The following is a 15,801-nucleotide window of genomic DNA, read 5'->3' on the forward strand; positions in this document are numbered from 1 at the left end:
TCCTCCCCCTTTACATACACGACCTGAGAGGGAGGGGCCGCAGGGTGGGATGTACCGTGATCCCGCTTGTAGTCTTAAATTAAACACAGAGATAATAGCGAAGACACATCCAGGTGCTTTTTTTTCACAGACACGCACGACATGCATTCAAAATGGGGACTTCAGGGAATGCAGTGACTCCTGGTTCACATGTACGCTTTTGTCTTATAAAGTAAAAGACGACAAAATGAATACCACTTTTAAAAAAAAAAACAGTTAGCTGTCTTTATGGCCCACGATCAGTCTATAATTCAGGCTCTGTCAATTTTCCACTTACAGGAGAAAACAAAACAAAAACAAAAAAAGGCAAAAGAAAGACACTACTATTCATACTGGGAGAATGGTTTAAATATGGAAGTGAATGGTTCATAGCTTTCATATTTTAGTTGGATTTTTTTTTTAATTGGTTTTTAATTAATGGTATACTTTAATGAGAATACAATCGTCTCACTAAAAATCAGTTCATCTAGTAAAACTAACCCTTTTCCACCGACTGTCTCCCTGCTGTATCTAAGTAAAATATATAAAGTCCAGTCAAGGGGCTCAGCGGGCCGTTGGTCCAATCAGGAGTGGTTCATTCAGTCCTCCTCGCTGCCACTGGCCGAGCGCTCCTGCAACAAACATACACTCATTAGTTACCAAGTCATCAAACATCACAGAGGCTACCACGTACAACACGACACGTTTTAATGTGCAATAGATACTCGTATATCGTTCACTATCACGGAATATCCTCACATTGGCGAGGCTGGAAGTGTGAAGAATTATTTAAACGATTCATTGATTATCAAAGTAATTCAACATTAAAATACTCTTGCTGCATATGGAGACGTTTTTCCCAGATCAGAAGGTGACTAAAGCAGACAAACACCACAACTGGATGACATCTAGAAAGTTATTCCTTTGGGACTAAGAATCAAGACTCCGCTGCTCATGTATTCATTTAGTTTAGTGTGAACTTCATGTCTCACCTCTTCCTGTTCGTCCTCGCTGTCATCATCGCTCACCACAGGTTTAGCCCGGGAGCCGCGGCCCCGTCGTCGCTGCCCTTTTCCTCCTCGGTCCCCCTTTTCTTTCCGGCTCAGCTTGATCTTCACCTTCACCGAACGAGCTGACGGAAAAGAAGAAGAACGTGAGCTTGCGTTGGGTTTAGTGTGCTTCCTCCTGCAGCTGATTTGGGCAAAACCTTCAGCGTGACACGCCGCACTTCTGATACTCACATTCAGACTCGGAGCCTTCATCTATGTCATCCTCCTCTTCCTCACTTTCCTCTCCTTCACTCTCGTCCTCCTTCTCAATCTTCTGCCTCACGCTAGTAAAGACAGACTGCAGCACAATGGAGTCCTCATAGATCTGAAAGGTTCACACGAAGATCATTACAGCGGCTTTCCTTCCCTCTGAGAAGCATCCATCGTACTGCACTTACATGAAAAATGCATGTTTAATCCTTTTAGATCACACGTGCATCCATTTAAAAATAAAACTATATCAAAATCCATCTTTCCTTCTTCCCGTTACATTCCTATTATTTTGACTAACAACGTACGGTGGTTATTACTCAAATATATCCAACGTTGGTGAGTGTGTGCTCGTGGCTTCAACTCACCAGAGACCCCTCCAGGTTGAAAGTCTGGGCGTTTTGACACAGCAGCATCACGTCCTTCTCCAGGTCGTTCAGGCTGCGGTACTTATGGCTACGGATCCTCTCCTGGAGGAGGAGTGAACCAAGGAAGGCAGCAGTCAGACAAACAGTCCATACTCAGATGAGAAAGCACAAAAGGACCAGTAGGCGGTCCTCGTCATCCTCACCTTGATCTTTCTGAAGTCCACAGGTTTACGGATGAGCTCGTAGTACTCGGGCAGCTCCTTGCGAGAAGGCAGCTGGATGAAGACTTCGCTCAGCTGACGCCCGTTACTTCTGAAACACGGCAATAGATTTCTTAGCATGCATCACTGGTTTTCAATGCTAAATCTAAAATGACCACTAAATCAAAATCAAAATGAACATTCTTTTATTCACATTATAGTGAGCGTCACCATATATATAATTTCTGACTATCCTTCTGGGTCGCTTCTCTGAAAAAAGCCCTAATCTCACTGGACTCGTAAAAACGGCTATCTGTTCTCACCCGTCTTTATATTTGATGACGGCATCAACGATCTTCTTCATCTTCTTGGTGAGGGACATCGGGTTGGGAGACAGCTTCTCGGCAGGTGGACGACCACGTTTCTTTGCCTTCTTCACGTCATCGTCTTTGTCCCGCCCCCGGCCGCTGCTGGAGCTGGGCGTGGCCGGGCCACCATCGTGGTCGCGGTCTCTCTTGCGCTTTCTGGTTGTCTTCTTGTGACGCACTTCCTCTTCGATGTCCTCTAGATTTCCCTCCTCTATGGCCTGTGGGGAGGAGGAATTTATCAGTCGGCCAAAAAAAAAGGTCAAAACTTATTATGTTGAATCACGTTTGCCTCCTGAGACGGAGGAGACACATTTCCTAATGATACATGACAACATCCCACCTTGAGCCATTGTTTCTCCGTGAGCGAGTCGCTGTAGTCCACCTCCTTCCGCTGGCGGGATCCTCGGCCAAACATCTTCTCCTCCTCCTCTTCACAAGTTAGCCTCTCAACCTCAGCGTCGTCTTTCAAAATCCAGCTGGGCATATCGTCCTCCTCCATCAGACGGGGTTTCCTCTTAGGGTTGCGGGCCTCCTCGCGGCGTCTGTCCATATCCATGCGCTGGAAAAAACGCAGCAGGGGATTAGTGGCGTCCGATTTGAAAATGACGCTGTATTTTTAGAATTGATGAGGAAGTGCGATTTACCATGAACTGTTCAAATTCCTCTTCACTTCTGGCTATCATCTGGTTGACAGTCTCATCGTCGGGCACCTCGTCTTCCTCCTGCAGATCAAAAAAGTCCAGTGAGTAACAAGAGACCAGTAACAAGTTTATGTGGCACCTCAGATCCACGTTTTGGAACGCACGCACACAAAAGCTGGAAAAGCGATTAACAGCTGAGCATATTCAACTTTTATATAGTTCTAATATTACTGTTAGAAGTTTTAAAAAAACAGCAACGAAAAGAGTAAAAAAGGAAAATGTTTTAGTTTCATACCTAGTCTCAAGCATCATAATTTAAAATACACAAAAGGAGAAAATAAAAAAAGTTTGGTGGGAAAGTGAAAAATAAGGAAAATAGACATAAGACTGGTAAAACGGAGAGAATGGCGAGGAAGACCAACACACTGGCATTGGGGGGTTAAAAGTGTGAAATTCCAACTCACCCATGCCCCCCGACTACGGCTTCCTGTTTGAGCAACGACCTCATCCTGTTCCTCGTGCTCCAGGATGGCCTGTAAAAAGGCCCGACGTTCACAGCCCGAAGACTTTTGGTCGAACATCCCGGCCTGGATGACCTTCTGGTCCACGTTCAGCTTGTACTTGGCTGCTGCCAGGATCTTCTCCTCCACGCTGTTGACGGTGCAGAGACGCAGCACGCGCACCTCGTTCTGCTGACCGATACGGTGAGCTCTGTCCTGGGCCTGCAAGTCCTGTAGGAGTGTCCACATACCGAGTAGTTTCAGTGGAATGATTGTGTGCGACAGGAAATCATAAAAAAATAAAGATATGGAGAAACTTGAAAGCTGAGGTGGTTTGGCCTTGCCCAATTGTTACTTCTATTATTGGGCAGACAATCTCAATATTCTATGGAACCAAATTTAAAGTCAAGCTAACACATCCCGGGTCATAATGTGAATTTATTATAGAATAAAATATAACAGAATATATGCTGAAATTAAAACTTCCTGCATAATGTTATTCATCAGGGCATCATGCATTTATTAGTATTTGCGTACCTGATGCGGGTTCCAGTCACTGTCAAAGATGACGACTGTGTCCGCAGACTGCAGGTTGAGGCCCAGGCCTCCAGCCCTGGTGCTGAGCAGGAACACAAAGTACTCCGAGGCCGGGTCATTGAATGTCTTCAGCAGCATGCCACGGTCCTCTGCCTTGGTGGTTCCTATAGGGTGTTAGACACGTGTTAGATTATAAAGGAAGTGGATCTCAGTTGTTCCTTAGGTGTCAGGGCAAGGCCTAGAAATACTTGGTTGGAGGTGTCTCACCATCCAGACGCAGGTACTTGAAGCTACGGTAGGCGAAGTAGTCCTCCATGATGGTCATGAGTGTGGTCATTTGACAGAAGAGCAGCACTTTGTGGTCGGTGGCCCTCAGCTTGGGCAGGATGCGATCCAGCAGCTCAAACTTGCCGGAGGAGCGGTACAGGTCAGGGCTGGACAGGGAAGACGGAGGAAGATGAGGAGGAAGAAGAAGAATGCAAACAGTATAGATACAGTATATCCACCCACACACACACACACATGTGGCACAAACACAATGTCTTTACGTACCCAGACACGACTCCACCAGAATAACCAAGATGCTCAGAGAAAGACTCCTACAAAACACACACAAAATGGTTTGATCTGCATCCGTTTGTCTTCTTGTAGTGCACCTGGGAGAGAAATATGTAGGGTTCTGTGTGGTACCTCAATGTGCTGGAACATGTAGGGGTGGTTGCAAATCTTCCTCAGCTGCATGATAGTGTTCATCAGGGTCTTCGTGCCACCTTTACCCTAGAACATGTGGAAGGGGGAAAACACACGTCTAGATTACAATTATGTTTGAGCTTTGACTTCAGGTGAACTATACTTTAAATAGGTTTGACATTTAAAAGACATCATCGTCTCTTTACCTTCTTGTCTTTTTCTGATCCATCTGTGAGCAGGACTCCCTTGGCCTGCATGTGTCTGTACAAAACCCTCTGCAGGGCTGACATGTCGCACTTTATCACATACTCCACCTAGAAAGAAACAACAGGACCAAAAGATGACCAAATCGTATCCATAAAAAGATTGGGAAGCACTCAGCTAGGGAATAAACATTCATGCAGGAATAAGCGGACAAGCTTACCTTCTCGGGCAGCTGGGCCTCCACTTCTTTCTTGAGTCGGCGCAGCAGGAACGGCCTGAGCACCTTGTGTAAACGTCGAATGATCAGGATGGTCTCTTCTTCATTCAGGTCAACCTTGAGGGGAAAAGAAGTACTCAGTTTGTATGACCTCACCTCCAACAAACACGCCCGATACACCCAACCAGACCATAACTCACCTTCTCTCCGGTCATGGCAAAGGGGGCGTTGAACCACTGTTCGAATGTGGTGCAGCTCTTGAAAATGGTGGGCAGGAGGAAGTTGAGCAGGGCCCAGAGCTCAGGTAGCTTGTTCTGCAGCGGGGTTCCCGTGAGCAGCACGCGACGCGGGGCCAAGTAGTGAGTGTTCAAGACCTGGGTCAGCTTACAGTGGTGGTTCTTCATACGATGGCCCTCGTCCACGATCATGTACTTCCAACGGAGCTTTAGGAGGAAATACAGAAGTTAGAAGGAGAATCTGAAGTGTGGATGAACACTTGTTTTTAGACGGGACAGAAAAACCAAATGGGAGGAGGCTTTCTTACCTTAGCGAGGACCTGCTTATCTTTGATAATGTACTCGTATGTGGTGAGCAGCACGTTGAACTTGCCGCTGCGTAAGAGGGGAACGAACGCGCGACGAGCAGCTGGAGACCCCTGAAAATGAACAGATTTGCTCTCAGTTCATCTTCGACAACAGAACACCATTAAAATCACTGAATGTATAATCTGCTTCCTACACTGACCTTGTAGGAAACTTTCACGACAGATGGGGCCCACTTATCAAACTCATAGACCCAGTTTGATAGAGTTCTGAATACAAAAGACAATGGACATTTTTTTACTTTCTGTACACAAAACATATTTATAATACACACACATTCTCGTTTTGCTTTACCCGGACTTAACGTTTGTGTTTTCAAATATATATCACAGGGCACTGAGGAAGGTGTTAGGGCTTACGAGAGAGGTACGATGATGAGGAAGGGCCCGTTGAGGCGCTTGTTCTCCATGAGGTAAGTGATGAGGGCGATGGTTTGGATCGTCTTCCCTAGACCCATCTCATCAGCCAGGATGCCATTCAAGTTGTTGTTGTAAAGAGACACCAGCCACTCCAAACCTTTGATCTGTGCAGAACGGGTCCAAGTCAGTTAAGACAAATTAAAGTCTCGCTCCCTTCGTTAATATCGATGCTCGTCTCTTGACAGCGCGTGTCGCCTGCATACCTGGTATTGCTTGAGCTGCCCGTTCACCAGCAGTGTGGATTGTTTATCCACCTTCTCAGTGACAGCATGAGCCACGGCATAGTAGGATTGCAGGCCGCGGTTGAAACTTGCACTACCGTACTCGTCGTCTACGTCCTGCTTGGCGTGTCTGGTGGAGGCAGAGGGAGGGACAAAATACAGCCGATGAAAACAAAAACAAACGAGTAAATGACATAAACGTCATTTCTTTTAGAGTTAGTAGAGATGGCAACACCAAAATGCAGCTTACTCAATGATGTGCAGGACATCAACTTCAGAACAGTCTTCAGTGTCTGGGTCAGGAATCTTCTTCTTCTCTTCTGCTGGAGTTGCAGAGGAATGAGGTTGCTCCTCTTCTTCTTCCTGATAAAAAAAAAAAAGAGAAAAAAGTGGCGAGATCAGAAAACGGTTTGCAAGTCCTTACAAAGTGACTATTTTGCTGCGATTTTAAAATCACAGTGACACGAACCTCCTCCTCATCCTCTTCTGACCCGCTTTCTTCGCTATCTGAACGTGGCGCTACTTCATATCTGCAAAAGGAAAAAACATTTTCAGAGATACGACTTTAGTTCTGCCGAAGGACAACCGTTAATCTGCTAAAACGTGGCTTGAGTGTTGATTCACGTCACTTCCGGTGTACGAGTTGTACATTTTGTTCAAGAACATTGGCATTATCATTATATGCAACAAACAATGAATATCTCCATTGCTTATTTCAATTTTAAATTATTATTTGCAGACTTGACACTGACCCTGGGTTCATTTCAAGCCAGGTCTCCAGCTGGCCGGCCTTAGGTGCTTCCATCCCAGTCAGGATCTTCCCACTGTCTGTGTGGATGACCTTCACCGGCAGGTCACTCATTTGACTGGTCTCGTCTAAAGGCTGGGAGAAGAGAGGGAGACAACATTAATGTCGGGGGAAATAACAGCATGTTAAGTATTTTCATGGATCGTTTACAGCCATTATGCAACACAACAAAATGCAGCCGTGGCCCATTTGCTGCAGAAGAAAAACAAGACAAAACCTAAAAGGTCCTTTAGTGCGTTTTCAGCATCAGGAGAAAAGTGAAGAGCAGCAATAAAAACAACTCTGGGGGCAGATAAACAGGGATTATTAATGCCGTCTTATTTAAGTAGATTTGTTCCTCACCTCTCCATCAGGTCCCAAGGCAGGAGTACCACCCTCCATGTTCTCAGGCTTCTGTGAACAAATATATTACAAAGTACATAAAACAATGCAATTTAAACTCACAAAGAGATGCATTGCGCGTGTCTGTTGTAATCATTTACCTTCTTTTTCTTCTTCTTTTTCTTCTCTTTGAGAGCTTGTACGGCTTTGTGGGCACGCACCAGCTCAGTGAGGTTGGCCACGTACTCATCTGTCTGCTGTAGCAGGTAGGCAAGACGCTTGTCTTTCTTTTGGTCGATAAGTTTACGGTAGCCTTCTTCATCTTCAGCCTGGGAGTAGATTCAGAGATGGTTGTGTTAGACCAATAACCATATACGATAAAGGAAGTCTTTCATATGTGTGAGAATCTGTCTACCCAACAGTAATATTAATGTGTTTGGTATTTAGTAGAGATGCCACCAATCTGATCCAGTATCAGGTTTACTATATGATGATGTAATTCAAGTATTGGGTATTAACCTAGCCATATAAATATGTAATAATGAGTGAACTTCATTTGTTCAAGTTTTTCATAACAGCAATTATACACAATGTTTATACATAAAGAGCTCAGATTCTCACCATCAGCCTCCGCATTCTCTCCTTTTCAATGCGCTCGTTCTCTTTCTTCTGCTCGCGCTCAGTGTTGGCATGATAGGTGGCGACAGCTTTGGTGGCCTTCTGGAGCTTCGCTGTGATGGAGCGGTGGTACTCCTTGAAATCCTTGGCGTGCTGCAGGATGCTGTTGAGGTATTCCTATCAACAGAAGGAAATGCAAAGCCACTGTTAAAAGATTCTAGAAAATATTGTGAAGAAAAAAACCCACAAAAATTGGACGTTTTATTAGATACAACTACGAAAAATGACACCAGCAGTCATTTGTACCCTTCTACCTGCTATAAACCGCTACCGAAAAGAAGCTCTTTCCCACATTATACCTGGTGTTTCTGGCGACGTTTACGTTCTTGTTCAATCTTCTGCTGTTTCTCAAGCTTCTCGGTGATGCGGGCTTCGCGTAGAGACTGCCGTTTGCTGCGCTTGTAGGCCTTCGCGTTGAGGGCAGTTTCCAAAGCAGTGTCACGCCGCATGCAGACCACCACCTCCTGACGCAGCTGGAGAAACAAACAAAAGTGGATATTAAATAATGTGTGTGCTCCACTAGTGACAACAATGACAGACCAGTAATGTTGAACGCTGATTAAATAAGCTGAGGTCCAATATATGTGCTACTGTTGTCTACATGGGGGTGGGCGATATGGCAAAAATATCATATCACTATTTTTTTCAGGCAGGATCACGATCCACGATCTTATCACGATTCTTTTTCATGTTGGTTTGTAAGCCTATTTTACTTTATTTTACTTAACACTACAACCAAACTAATTTCCCTATTTAAAAAAAATATAGCCCTACAAGGTAACAAAACTGAAAGAATAACAGACCATTTAGGCCCAAATTTGCAAGTGCAATTCTGCTAAGTATGAACATTCAACAAGAATTTTAAAAGGCAAAACAACACTATAAATAGCGAATTCTTTTTAGGGACCAATAGAGTTCTCAACGGGCCTGAAAATTACAACCCGACCCCGACCGGCCCGTGGCTTTTAAAGCCCAGACCCGATGTAACCCGACACATCAACATGGATTATCTGACCGAACCCGGCCCGCCCCCCTCTTCTTTTTTTCTCTCATACACGTATTATCATGACCAGCAGACGGCGACGGTGAATCCACCTGCGGCAAATTCACTTTTCACCAACTCCATCTACTTCTCCAGGCTAAAGGCGTGCACGCAGCAGCGTCAGGTCTGCCCCGCCCCTCTCCATGATGCACGCTCCACGCAGCAGCCAGACTTTCTTTACGGTGAGCAGCAGCGATGATTAATACTCCCCCCCCCCCCCCCCCACACTGAGTGGAAAAAATTAAGCCCGAGGTCCGACCCGACCCGAGTAGCTTGCTTATATTTTAGACCCGAACCCGCGGGTCCCGTCGGGTTTGTCGGGCCGACCCGACCCGTTGAGAACTCTAGGGACCAACTCCTCCGTGTTGTCCTCCATGCCGCTTGCGCGCTGTATCCAAGCTGTCCGTAAGTAGCGGCAGAGGTGCGACGGCGCATTAGGGCAACTTTATAAAAGTAGCAATTTTGCTACTTTATTAAGTCGCAGATTTGCTAGTTTTGAAGTAGCAAATTGGCTACTTTATCATAGCGTAAACGCGTTGCTTGACCGGATGTTTGCCGTTGCTCTGACAACAAGTGAAAGCTACGCCTACAACTTACCGATCAATAAACACCCATAAGATGACAATTTGGCCCATATAAATAAAACCAACAATAACCATCAACAGCCGTCACCCTAAGGACCTTAACCAAGCGTTGTCACACGTTGGCATGGATTACATAGAAAGATAAATGTACGTACATTCATGGAACATTAGCTAGCATAAATGTCGGTTGTTTGTTAGCGTCGTAATAAAGTAGCATATCTGCGACTTTTTTCTCTGAATATTGCCCCCCTCTCTCGGCTCCGTTTTTTTTCCATACAGTGGCCCTAATACGCCGTCATACAGAGGGGCAGAATATCTGCTGCAGCACGATCCAACGGCCCAAACGTGCAAGACTTCTGCGTTTACACACAAAAAACAGTTTCCTTGTGGACGGCGAATGTGCGCTGTAGCACGATGCTAACGATCTCTCTGTAAAGACAGATTTTGGTCGTTCACTATCTAATATCGTCATATCGAACACCCCTAAACATTTCTTGCAGGTAACTTCATAGCTACCTGTCTCTGGAAGTTAAGTAGCCTCAGGGCTTTGAGCTCGATGGTGGCCTTAGTGCGCAGGTCACCAGCTAGAGAGCCAGGCAGGTTCTCCAGCTCCTGGATACGGTGAGCAATACGAGCCTGTAGCCTGAGGAATACATATTAAAAAAATCAATGATAACCAAGAGTTCAAATGCTGTTTCTCTCCCTTTCAGGCTGATCATCCATAAGTACAAGGCGAAATTACAAAGGGTTTCTAGAAGTAATCAATTCAATTTAAAGTCAACTGGAAAAAAAACGCATTTAAAATGTTTCTGTCTGTTTCTTATGTTAGTGCAACTACAAGAACTGTAATGTGCCCTTACTTAAAACCTCAGACCTCAATGTCTGTCTCTGTATTCAGAGGATCAATATACATCATGAATTAAGACAAAACTATTTTTAAAAGCAGCATCAGACATGTAGTTATGGATGATCAGGGTGCCATTAACTGGGTTTTGAAAAAGTATTTATATTTTCATGTTACGAATGAGTAGTTTCAAAAACAAATATATGGCGTACAATTCAACACTGTCGGAGTTGGTTCCCCTCCCACCCTGTCTCACCTGTACTCTCTCTCCTGAAGGATCTCCACTGGGTCCAGCCCACGGGGCTTTTGGATGGGGGTAATGCGGTTCTGCTTCTGGTGAAGCATCATGGGAGGTGGCTGGGCAGGCTGTCCTGGGGACTGTGTCTGAGGGGGCATTACTGGCGAGGCAGCGGGGGGAACTGAGGGAGGAGCGGGAGAGGGTCTGCCAGTGGGCTGAGGTGGAATCAGCTTCTGAGGAGGGTTGGACGGGGCCGCGGCATTCACCATTGGGCCTAGAAGAAACAAATCAGAAGAGGTCAGTTTGGCTGCATGCGCATGTAAACCCACACAGTGCTGACTGAGGTTTACCTTCAGGCCACGATTTAGGGGGTCCGTTGGTAGGCGGGCCTTGCATACCTGGGGGAACTCCTGCAGGTCCGGGGGGAGCCATGTTCGGACCTACCATGCCTAAAACAAGAAAAACAATTTGATTTCTGGGGCAATTAGTCAATTTTTGAAGAGCCTAATGAATAATACATTTATTATCAGCCACCAGGTGTCTCTACTGAGCGATGACATATTTTGTCTTTGTTTAAAGCTCATGTTTGGATCAAATTTGTTAAGAGGCAAGATAACAAAACTACACAGGATTTCTTACGGCCTAACTAAACTCACCGTGTGGTCTGTTGTAGTTGGCCTGAGCTGGTCCCGGACCAGCTCCAGGCCCAATTACAGGCCCTGTAGTAGGCGGCATGTTAGGCATTGGCTGTTGTTGCATCCCTGGCATGGGCCTCTTCCCCTGCACAGCCATCTGCAGGTGCTCAGGTAAGGGCTGACTGCGTGCCAGCATTTTATAAGCCATAATCTGAGCCCTGAGTTGGTGCAACTGGTTCTGGTTGAAAGGTGCAGGTCCACCCGCACCACCGGGTGCACCGGGTGCACCTACAGGTCCACCTGGAGCCTGGGGACCTCCACGGTTAGGCTGACCCATTCCTTGGTTAGGATCCCCACTGCCCTCCATAGGGCCAGCTCCGGGGCCGGGGGGACCACTGGGCATCATAGGGCCAGAGGGAGGGCCGTTGGCTGGGACGGGGCTAGGTGCGTGGTCCGAGCCTCCCAATGGAGAGGGGTAACCTGGGGAGCACAGAACAGATGCATGATGGGTATGGCAAAGCATTCAAGCATTATAAAAAGTTTGTTTACATGCTTAGGAAGATATATTGACCATGGCTCTGTTCCACATTGCACATTAACATACTATTCATACTCAGTATGACCTAAAATTTAATATGTAGTACGTTCTAGCTGCATAGTATGTGGATTTATGCAACATGAGCTTACTGGACATACTCAACCACCCCAAAATGCAATGCAGCTCTTCAGACTTGACTGTGAGGCAGTTTAAAAAATGAGAATGAAATAATTAGGAAGGCCCGCGACCCGACACTTGGTAAGCAGTTGAAGATGAGATATTAAGGAAGGGTGGTACGGTAAAGAGGAAAAATGCAGAAGCTCATATATATAATGTACTGTTGAAAAAATATTTCACATTAAAACATGTCATTTTAATTTGCCTTTAAATAATACTGGAATATATTACATTGAGGGAAGACTTACATTTGTGACGAACAATTTTTAGTCAATGATAGCTTGGACCAGTAACTTTGCGATCAATACAATCATGTGATGCAGAGAAGATGTATTGCTTGAGTTTACTTTAGTGTGAACAGTCTACAGTTAATGGCTCAAGTAATTCAGATTTTGAACACAACCCGGCAACAAGTGGGGTTCAAAAGCTTCAACCTATTTGAACAACTCAACGAGATATGATCATAATGATAATTAAAATACTGACTACAGGCTGAGTTTTATTCTCTTTAGTTTAGGCTGCAGGTCCAAACACTGGCCAGGAACTGACTGAACAGAACACTCTTGACCTCGCTTAAACATAGAACCAACTATATCATACACACTATTATTATGTCATTTAAGTGTTCCTATGTGTGTCTCTTGTTTCCGATCCTCTCTTCTGCTTACTGACTGTGTGGTTTTGTAGATGCAGCTGCCTTTGTTGTTGTCTGAAAGGGGAAGCCCCTCAACCCCGCCCCTCCGGTTGTCCTATCTACTGCTGTCTGCTCATGCTGCCAAATGAGCAACACAAGAAGAGAAACCGGCTGGATGGGTTCACGCACACACACAAGCACACACTGTACGGTGTGTATGACTGAGTTATCCGTTCTTCGTACATTGAGCTTTTCACGAAAAAAAAGGAGATTCTTAAATTTAAATTTTCTTTATTCAAAGGCTGCATGTTGACGACAACTCAAGATATCTGTGGATTCAAACGGACGGCCTTTATGAAGCGTGCAAACTAGACCACAAAGTCAAGAATGTATTTCCTCATGTTTCATCTCTCTAGAGCTCACGACACAGGCTACATTGAACATAATGTTGCGTGATGTTACCTTGGGAATGTTGGTCCATTGGGCTTGGAGGGGGTCCCATCCCACTGTGCCCTCCTGGTCTCATGCTCATGCCCTTCATCTGGGCATAGCGGGGGTCATCAGGCATTCCTTTCTCATGCATGGCTTCCATGGGCTGATTAAGAGACAGAATGGTTCTACATTAAACTCATTTTGATGTCAGGTTGGAACATTTATTTTACGTTAACACATGTTTTATTCACTCTTAGTTTGTATGCTATATTGTAGGTACACAAGTGAGAAGTCATTACTGGAAGATCACACAGGATGAACATAAAGCATTACTGAATTAACTTAATGTATGCTAAGCTGAAACGTAATTCAAAAAAAAAAAATTGTTTTTAGTACTTTATGCATCTGGTGCATGTTGTCCTGAGGATATCCTGAGGGTCCCTGTGGAGGGTGCGGGTGTCCAGATCCAGGAGGTCCGGGGCTAGGCCCCATCATGCTGTGGGCTGAGCCTGGAGAGGGACCAGGGCTCGGGCCCATCATGCCACCTGGAGATGGCCCTGGGCCTGGGGAGGGTCCAGGCCGAGGTGTCCCTCCCATTGGGGGGTCAGGAGTGGACATCTCTCAGGGGAACCTGGGAATGTGTGGCAGCAGAAAGTACCCCTGCAAAGAGAGATGACAACAGGAATTCAGGCAGTGTCTAGAGTCCGTCTTTGGCCAGACGAGCAGATTTATTGACACTGCAGTAGTTGTTCAAGTTGAGATTATAGTACATAATCAAATTGGCTAATTTGAGCAATGAAACAAACTGTTAAATACAATCATGGAGATAATCACAACTCCATGTGCCCTCTTTTTTTTTTTTTTAAAGAGACAACTTGTCCATTTCTATCTATTTCCTGAAGCATGGATTCACAAGAAGAGGTTAGACGTGACCAGCTGAGGCCAACATTTACACACGAAAAACTCAACCACAAACGTGCCTTTCAAATTACAGCTAGACTGTTCATCACAATCACACATAGTGCAGTCAACAGTGAGGAAAGGTGGTATACTCATAGAGCAGCTCTCGATAACATGCCCAATGATTCACAGAGGTACATATATTTTTAGGAAAGAGATGCTGCTGTTGTGTTTTTCCAAATGTAAGGTTTAAGCTTTGCGAACACACAAAATGCCAACTTCTGCCGTCGTGTGAACCAAACCAAAACCCTCAAACCACAACTAATGACAGGAATACAGTTTGGGTTTTGTTGTGGTGTGCACTGTCCTTTCAAATGTGTCCAGTCCCGGACCCTGGCGAACCCAAAATGTGACAGATGATCAGTTGCTGGATGGAACAAGAACACCCACAACACCGGCACCTCACTGGCATGCAACAAGTCAGGGACCAAACAGAGAAAAGCGCACACCAATACACAGAGTTGGTCACTAAGAAATCATCTAAACTGTCACTTAAAGGGTCAAAGGAAGCTGTAACCTCGGCACTATTTTAAAAGATAAAACCCCGCTGGTACAGACACAGGCAACTGCTAGATAGACCACGCTAACAACGTAAAAACGTTGTGTCCGTCCAGGTATCACAGTGTTCACATTTACAAACATTAACAGTTGGGCTAGCATTGGTAGCTTCAGTAACGTTAGTCGGGCCTAGCCGGATTTAATATGTAACGTTACATTATGTCCGTAAACAAACGGCAAACCCGTCATTTTAACCTCCTGTTTCACGCGATGTATCGCTAGTTTCTTGCTTTTCACTGGACATTTGGTTCGCGGTAGAAAATACACACTAAATTGACGGTGAAGCGACAAAGAACATCAGCCCGACCCAGGCTAGCCTGCTAGCTAAGCACAAGCCCCGTATTGATACACAACATAAGCTGGCTGCCGACGGTGCCTAGCATGCTAGCGAGCTAGTTGAGTTAGCCTAGCCGGCCATGCTCGCCCAGGCCAATTAGGCAGAGAAAATGTGTTGTTTTTCGTGTTGTTCGTCCAGATGCGGCGACGAGTGAAAGGTTAGAGCATCCCTCATCGCCGGGCTGATTGATCCAACGCGCCACCCGTACCCTTGGCTCTGCTCCGCTCTGAGCACATTTCCAAAAACAATTTTCATTCATTGCACACTGCCGCGCCACAGCAGCGGCACTGTAATGTCGGTGTCATCGCTCAACATTTAAAAAAAACACCGTTTAAAAAGCACATGTCCTCTTACCAGCAGCGTAAAACACACACTGAAGTATCTTGAACTCGTAACAAAATTACTCTTGACTTACACTAATGGTGAACGCGGATGTTTAAATTCCTCGCCGGTCGCAACGTCTCTTAGTTTTCCTCCTAGCCAGAAACAAAGACCGACCTACCCAGTTGGTTTTTTTCCCTTCACCCCCCTCTCTCGGTAGATTGTATCGCAGGGACCGGCCTGTGCGACTCCGCAGCGCCCCCATCCACCGCCTCGCTCACTTCCCGCATGCCCAGTGAGGGCTGCGTTCACGGGCAGGGATGGAAGATGGGGGATGGGTGTCGTGGAAGAGAAAGCAGGAATGCTCATTTAACAGCGCCTTTATTTCCACCTGAAAACAACCCGCAATACGTGCAAGAAATACATCTTTATTATAATGTATGATAGTGG

General features: G+C 45.6%; 1 protein-coding gene across 2 annotated transcripts; it reads right to left on the minus strand.

Moving 5' to 3' along the window:
• Positions 1-244: 244 nt before the first annotated feature.
• smarca4a (SWI/SNF related BAF chromatin remodeling complex subunit ATPase 4a) lies at positions 245-15,579 on the minus strand. 2 transcript variants are annotated; one of them, XM_084036798.1, is made up of 34 exons: positions 15,446-15,579; positions 13,572-13,835; positions 13,206-13,338; positions 11,416-11,874; positions 11,110-11,208; positions 10,778-11,033; positions 10,194-10,320; positions 8,351-8,524; positions 7,995-8,168; positions 7,535-7,702; positions 7,395-7,445; positions 6,997-7,127; positions 6,714-6,774; positions 6,495-6,607; positions 6,227-6,374; positions 5,964-6,127; positions 5,747-5,813; positions 5,547-5,657; positions 5,203-5,445; positions 5,006-5,119; positions 4,788-4,895; positions 4,582-4,668; positions 4,444-4,490; positions 4,159-4,325; positions 3,892-4,055; positions 3,319-3,585; positions 2,858-2,935; positions 2,554-2,772; positions 2,169-2,431; positions 1,849-1,954; positions 1,646-1,747; positions 1,260-1,392; positions 1,011-1,150; positions 245-650 (listed from the first exon to the last, which is right to left on the minus strand). In XM_084036798.1, exons 2-34 carry the CDS (start codon positions 13,791-13,793, stop codon positions 618-620), a joined length of 4,929 nt encoding a protein of 1,642 aa, XP_083892924.1. In that variant the 5' UTR covers positions 13,794-13,835; positions 15,446-15,579; the 3' UTR covers positions 245-617. The 2 variants fall into 2 exon arrangements, with proteins under 2 accessions (XP_083892924.1, XP_083892923.1); XM_084036797.1 differs by having other exon boundaries at positions 1,849-1,957.
• Between the last annotated feature and the right edge of the window lie 222 nt (positions 15,580-15,801).

Source organism: Eutrigla gurnardus, assembly GCF_963514095.1.
Source record: "Eutrigla gurnardus genome assembly, chromosome: 20".
NCBI lineage: Eukaryota > Metazoa > Chordata > Actinopteri > Perciformes > Triglidae > Eutrigla > Eutrigla gurnardus.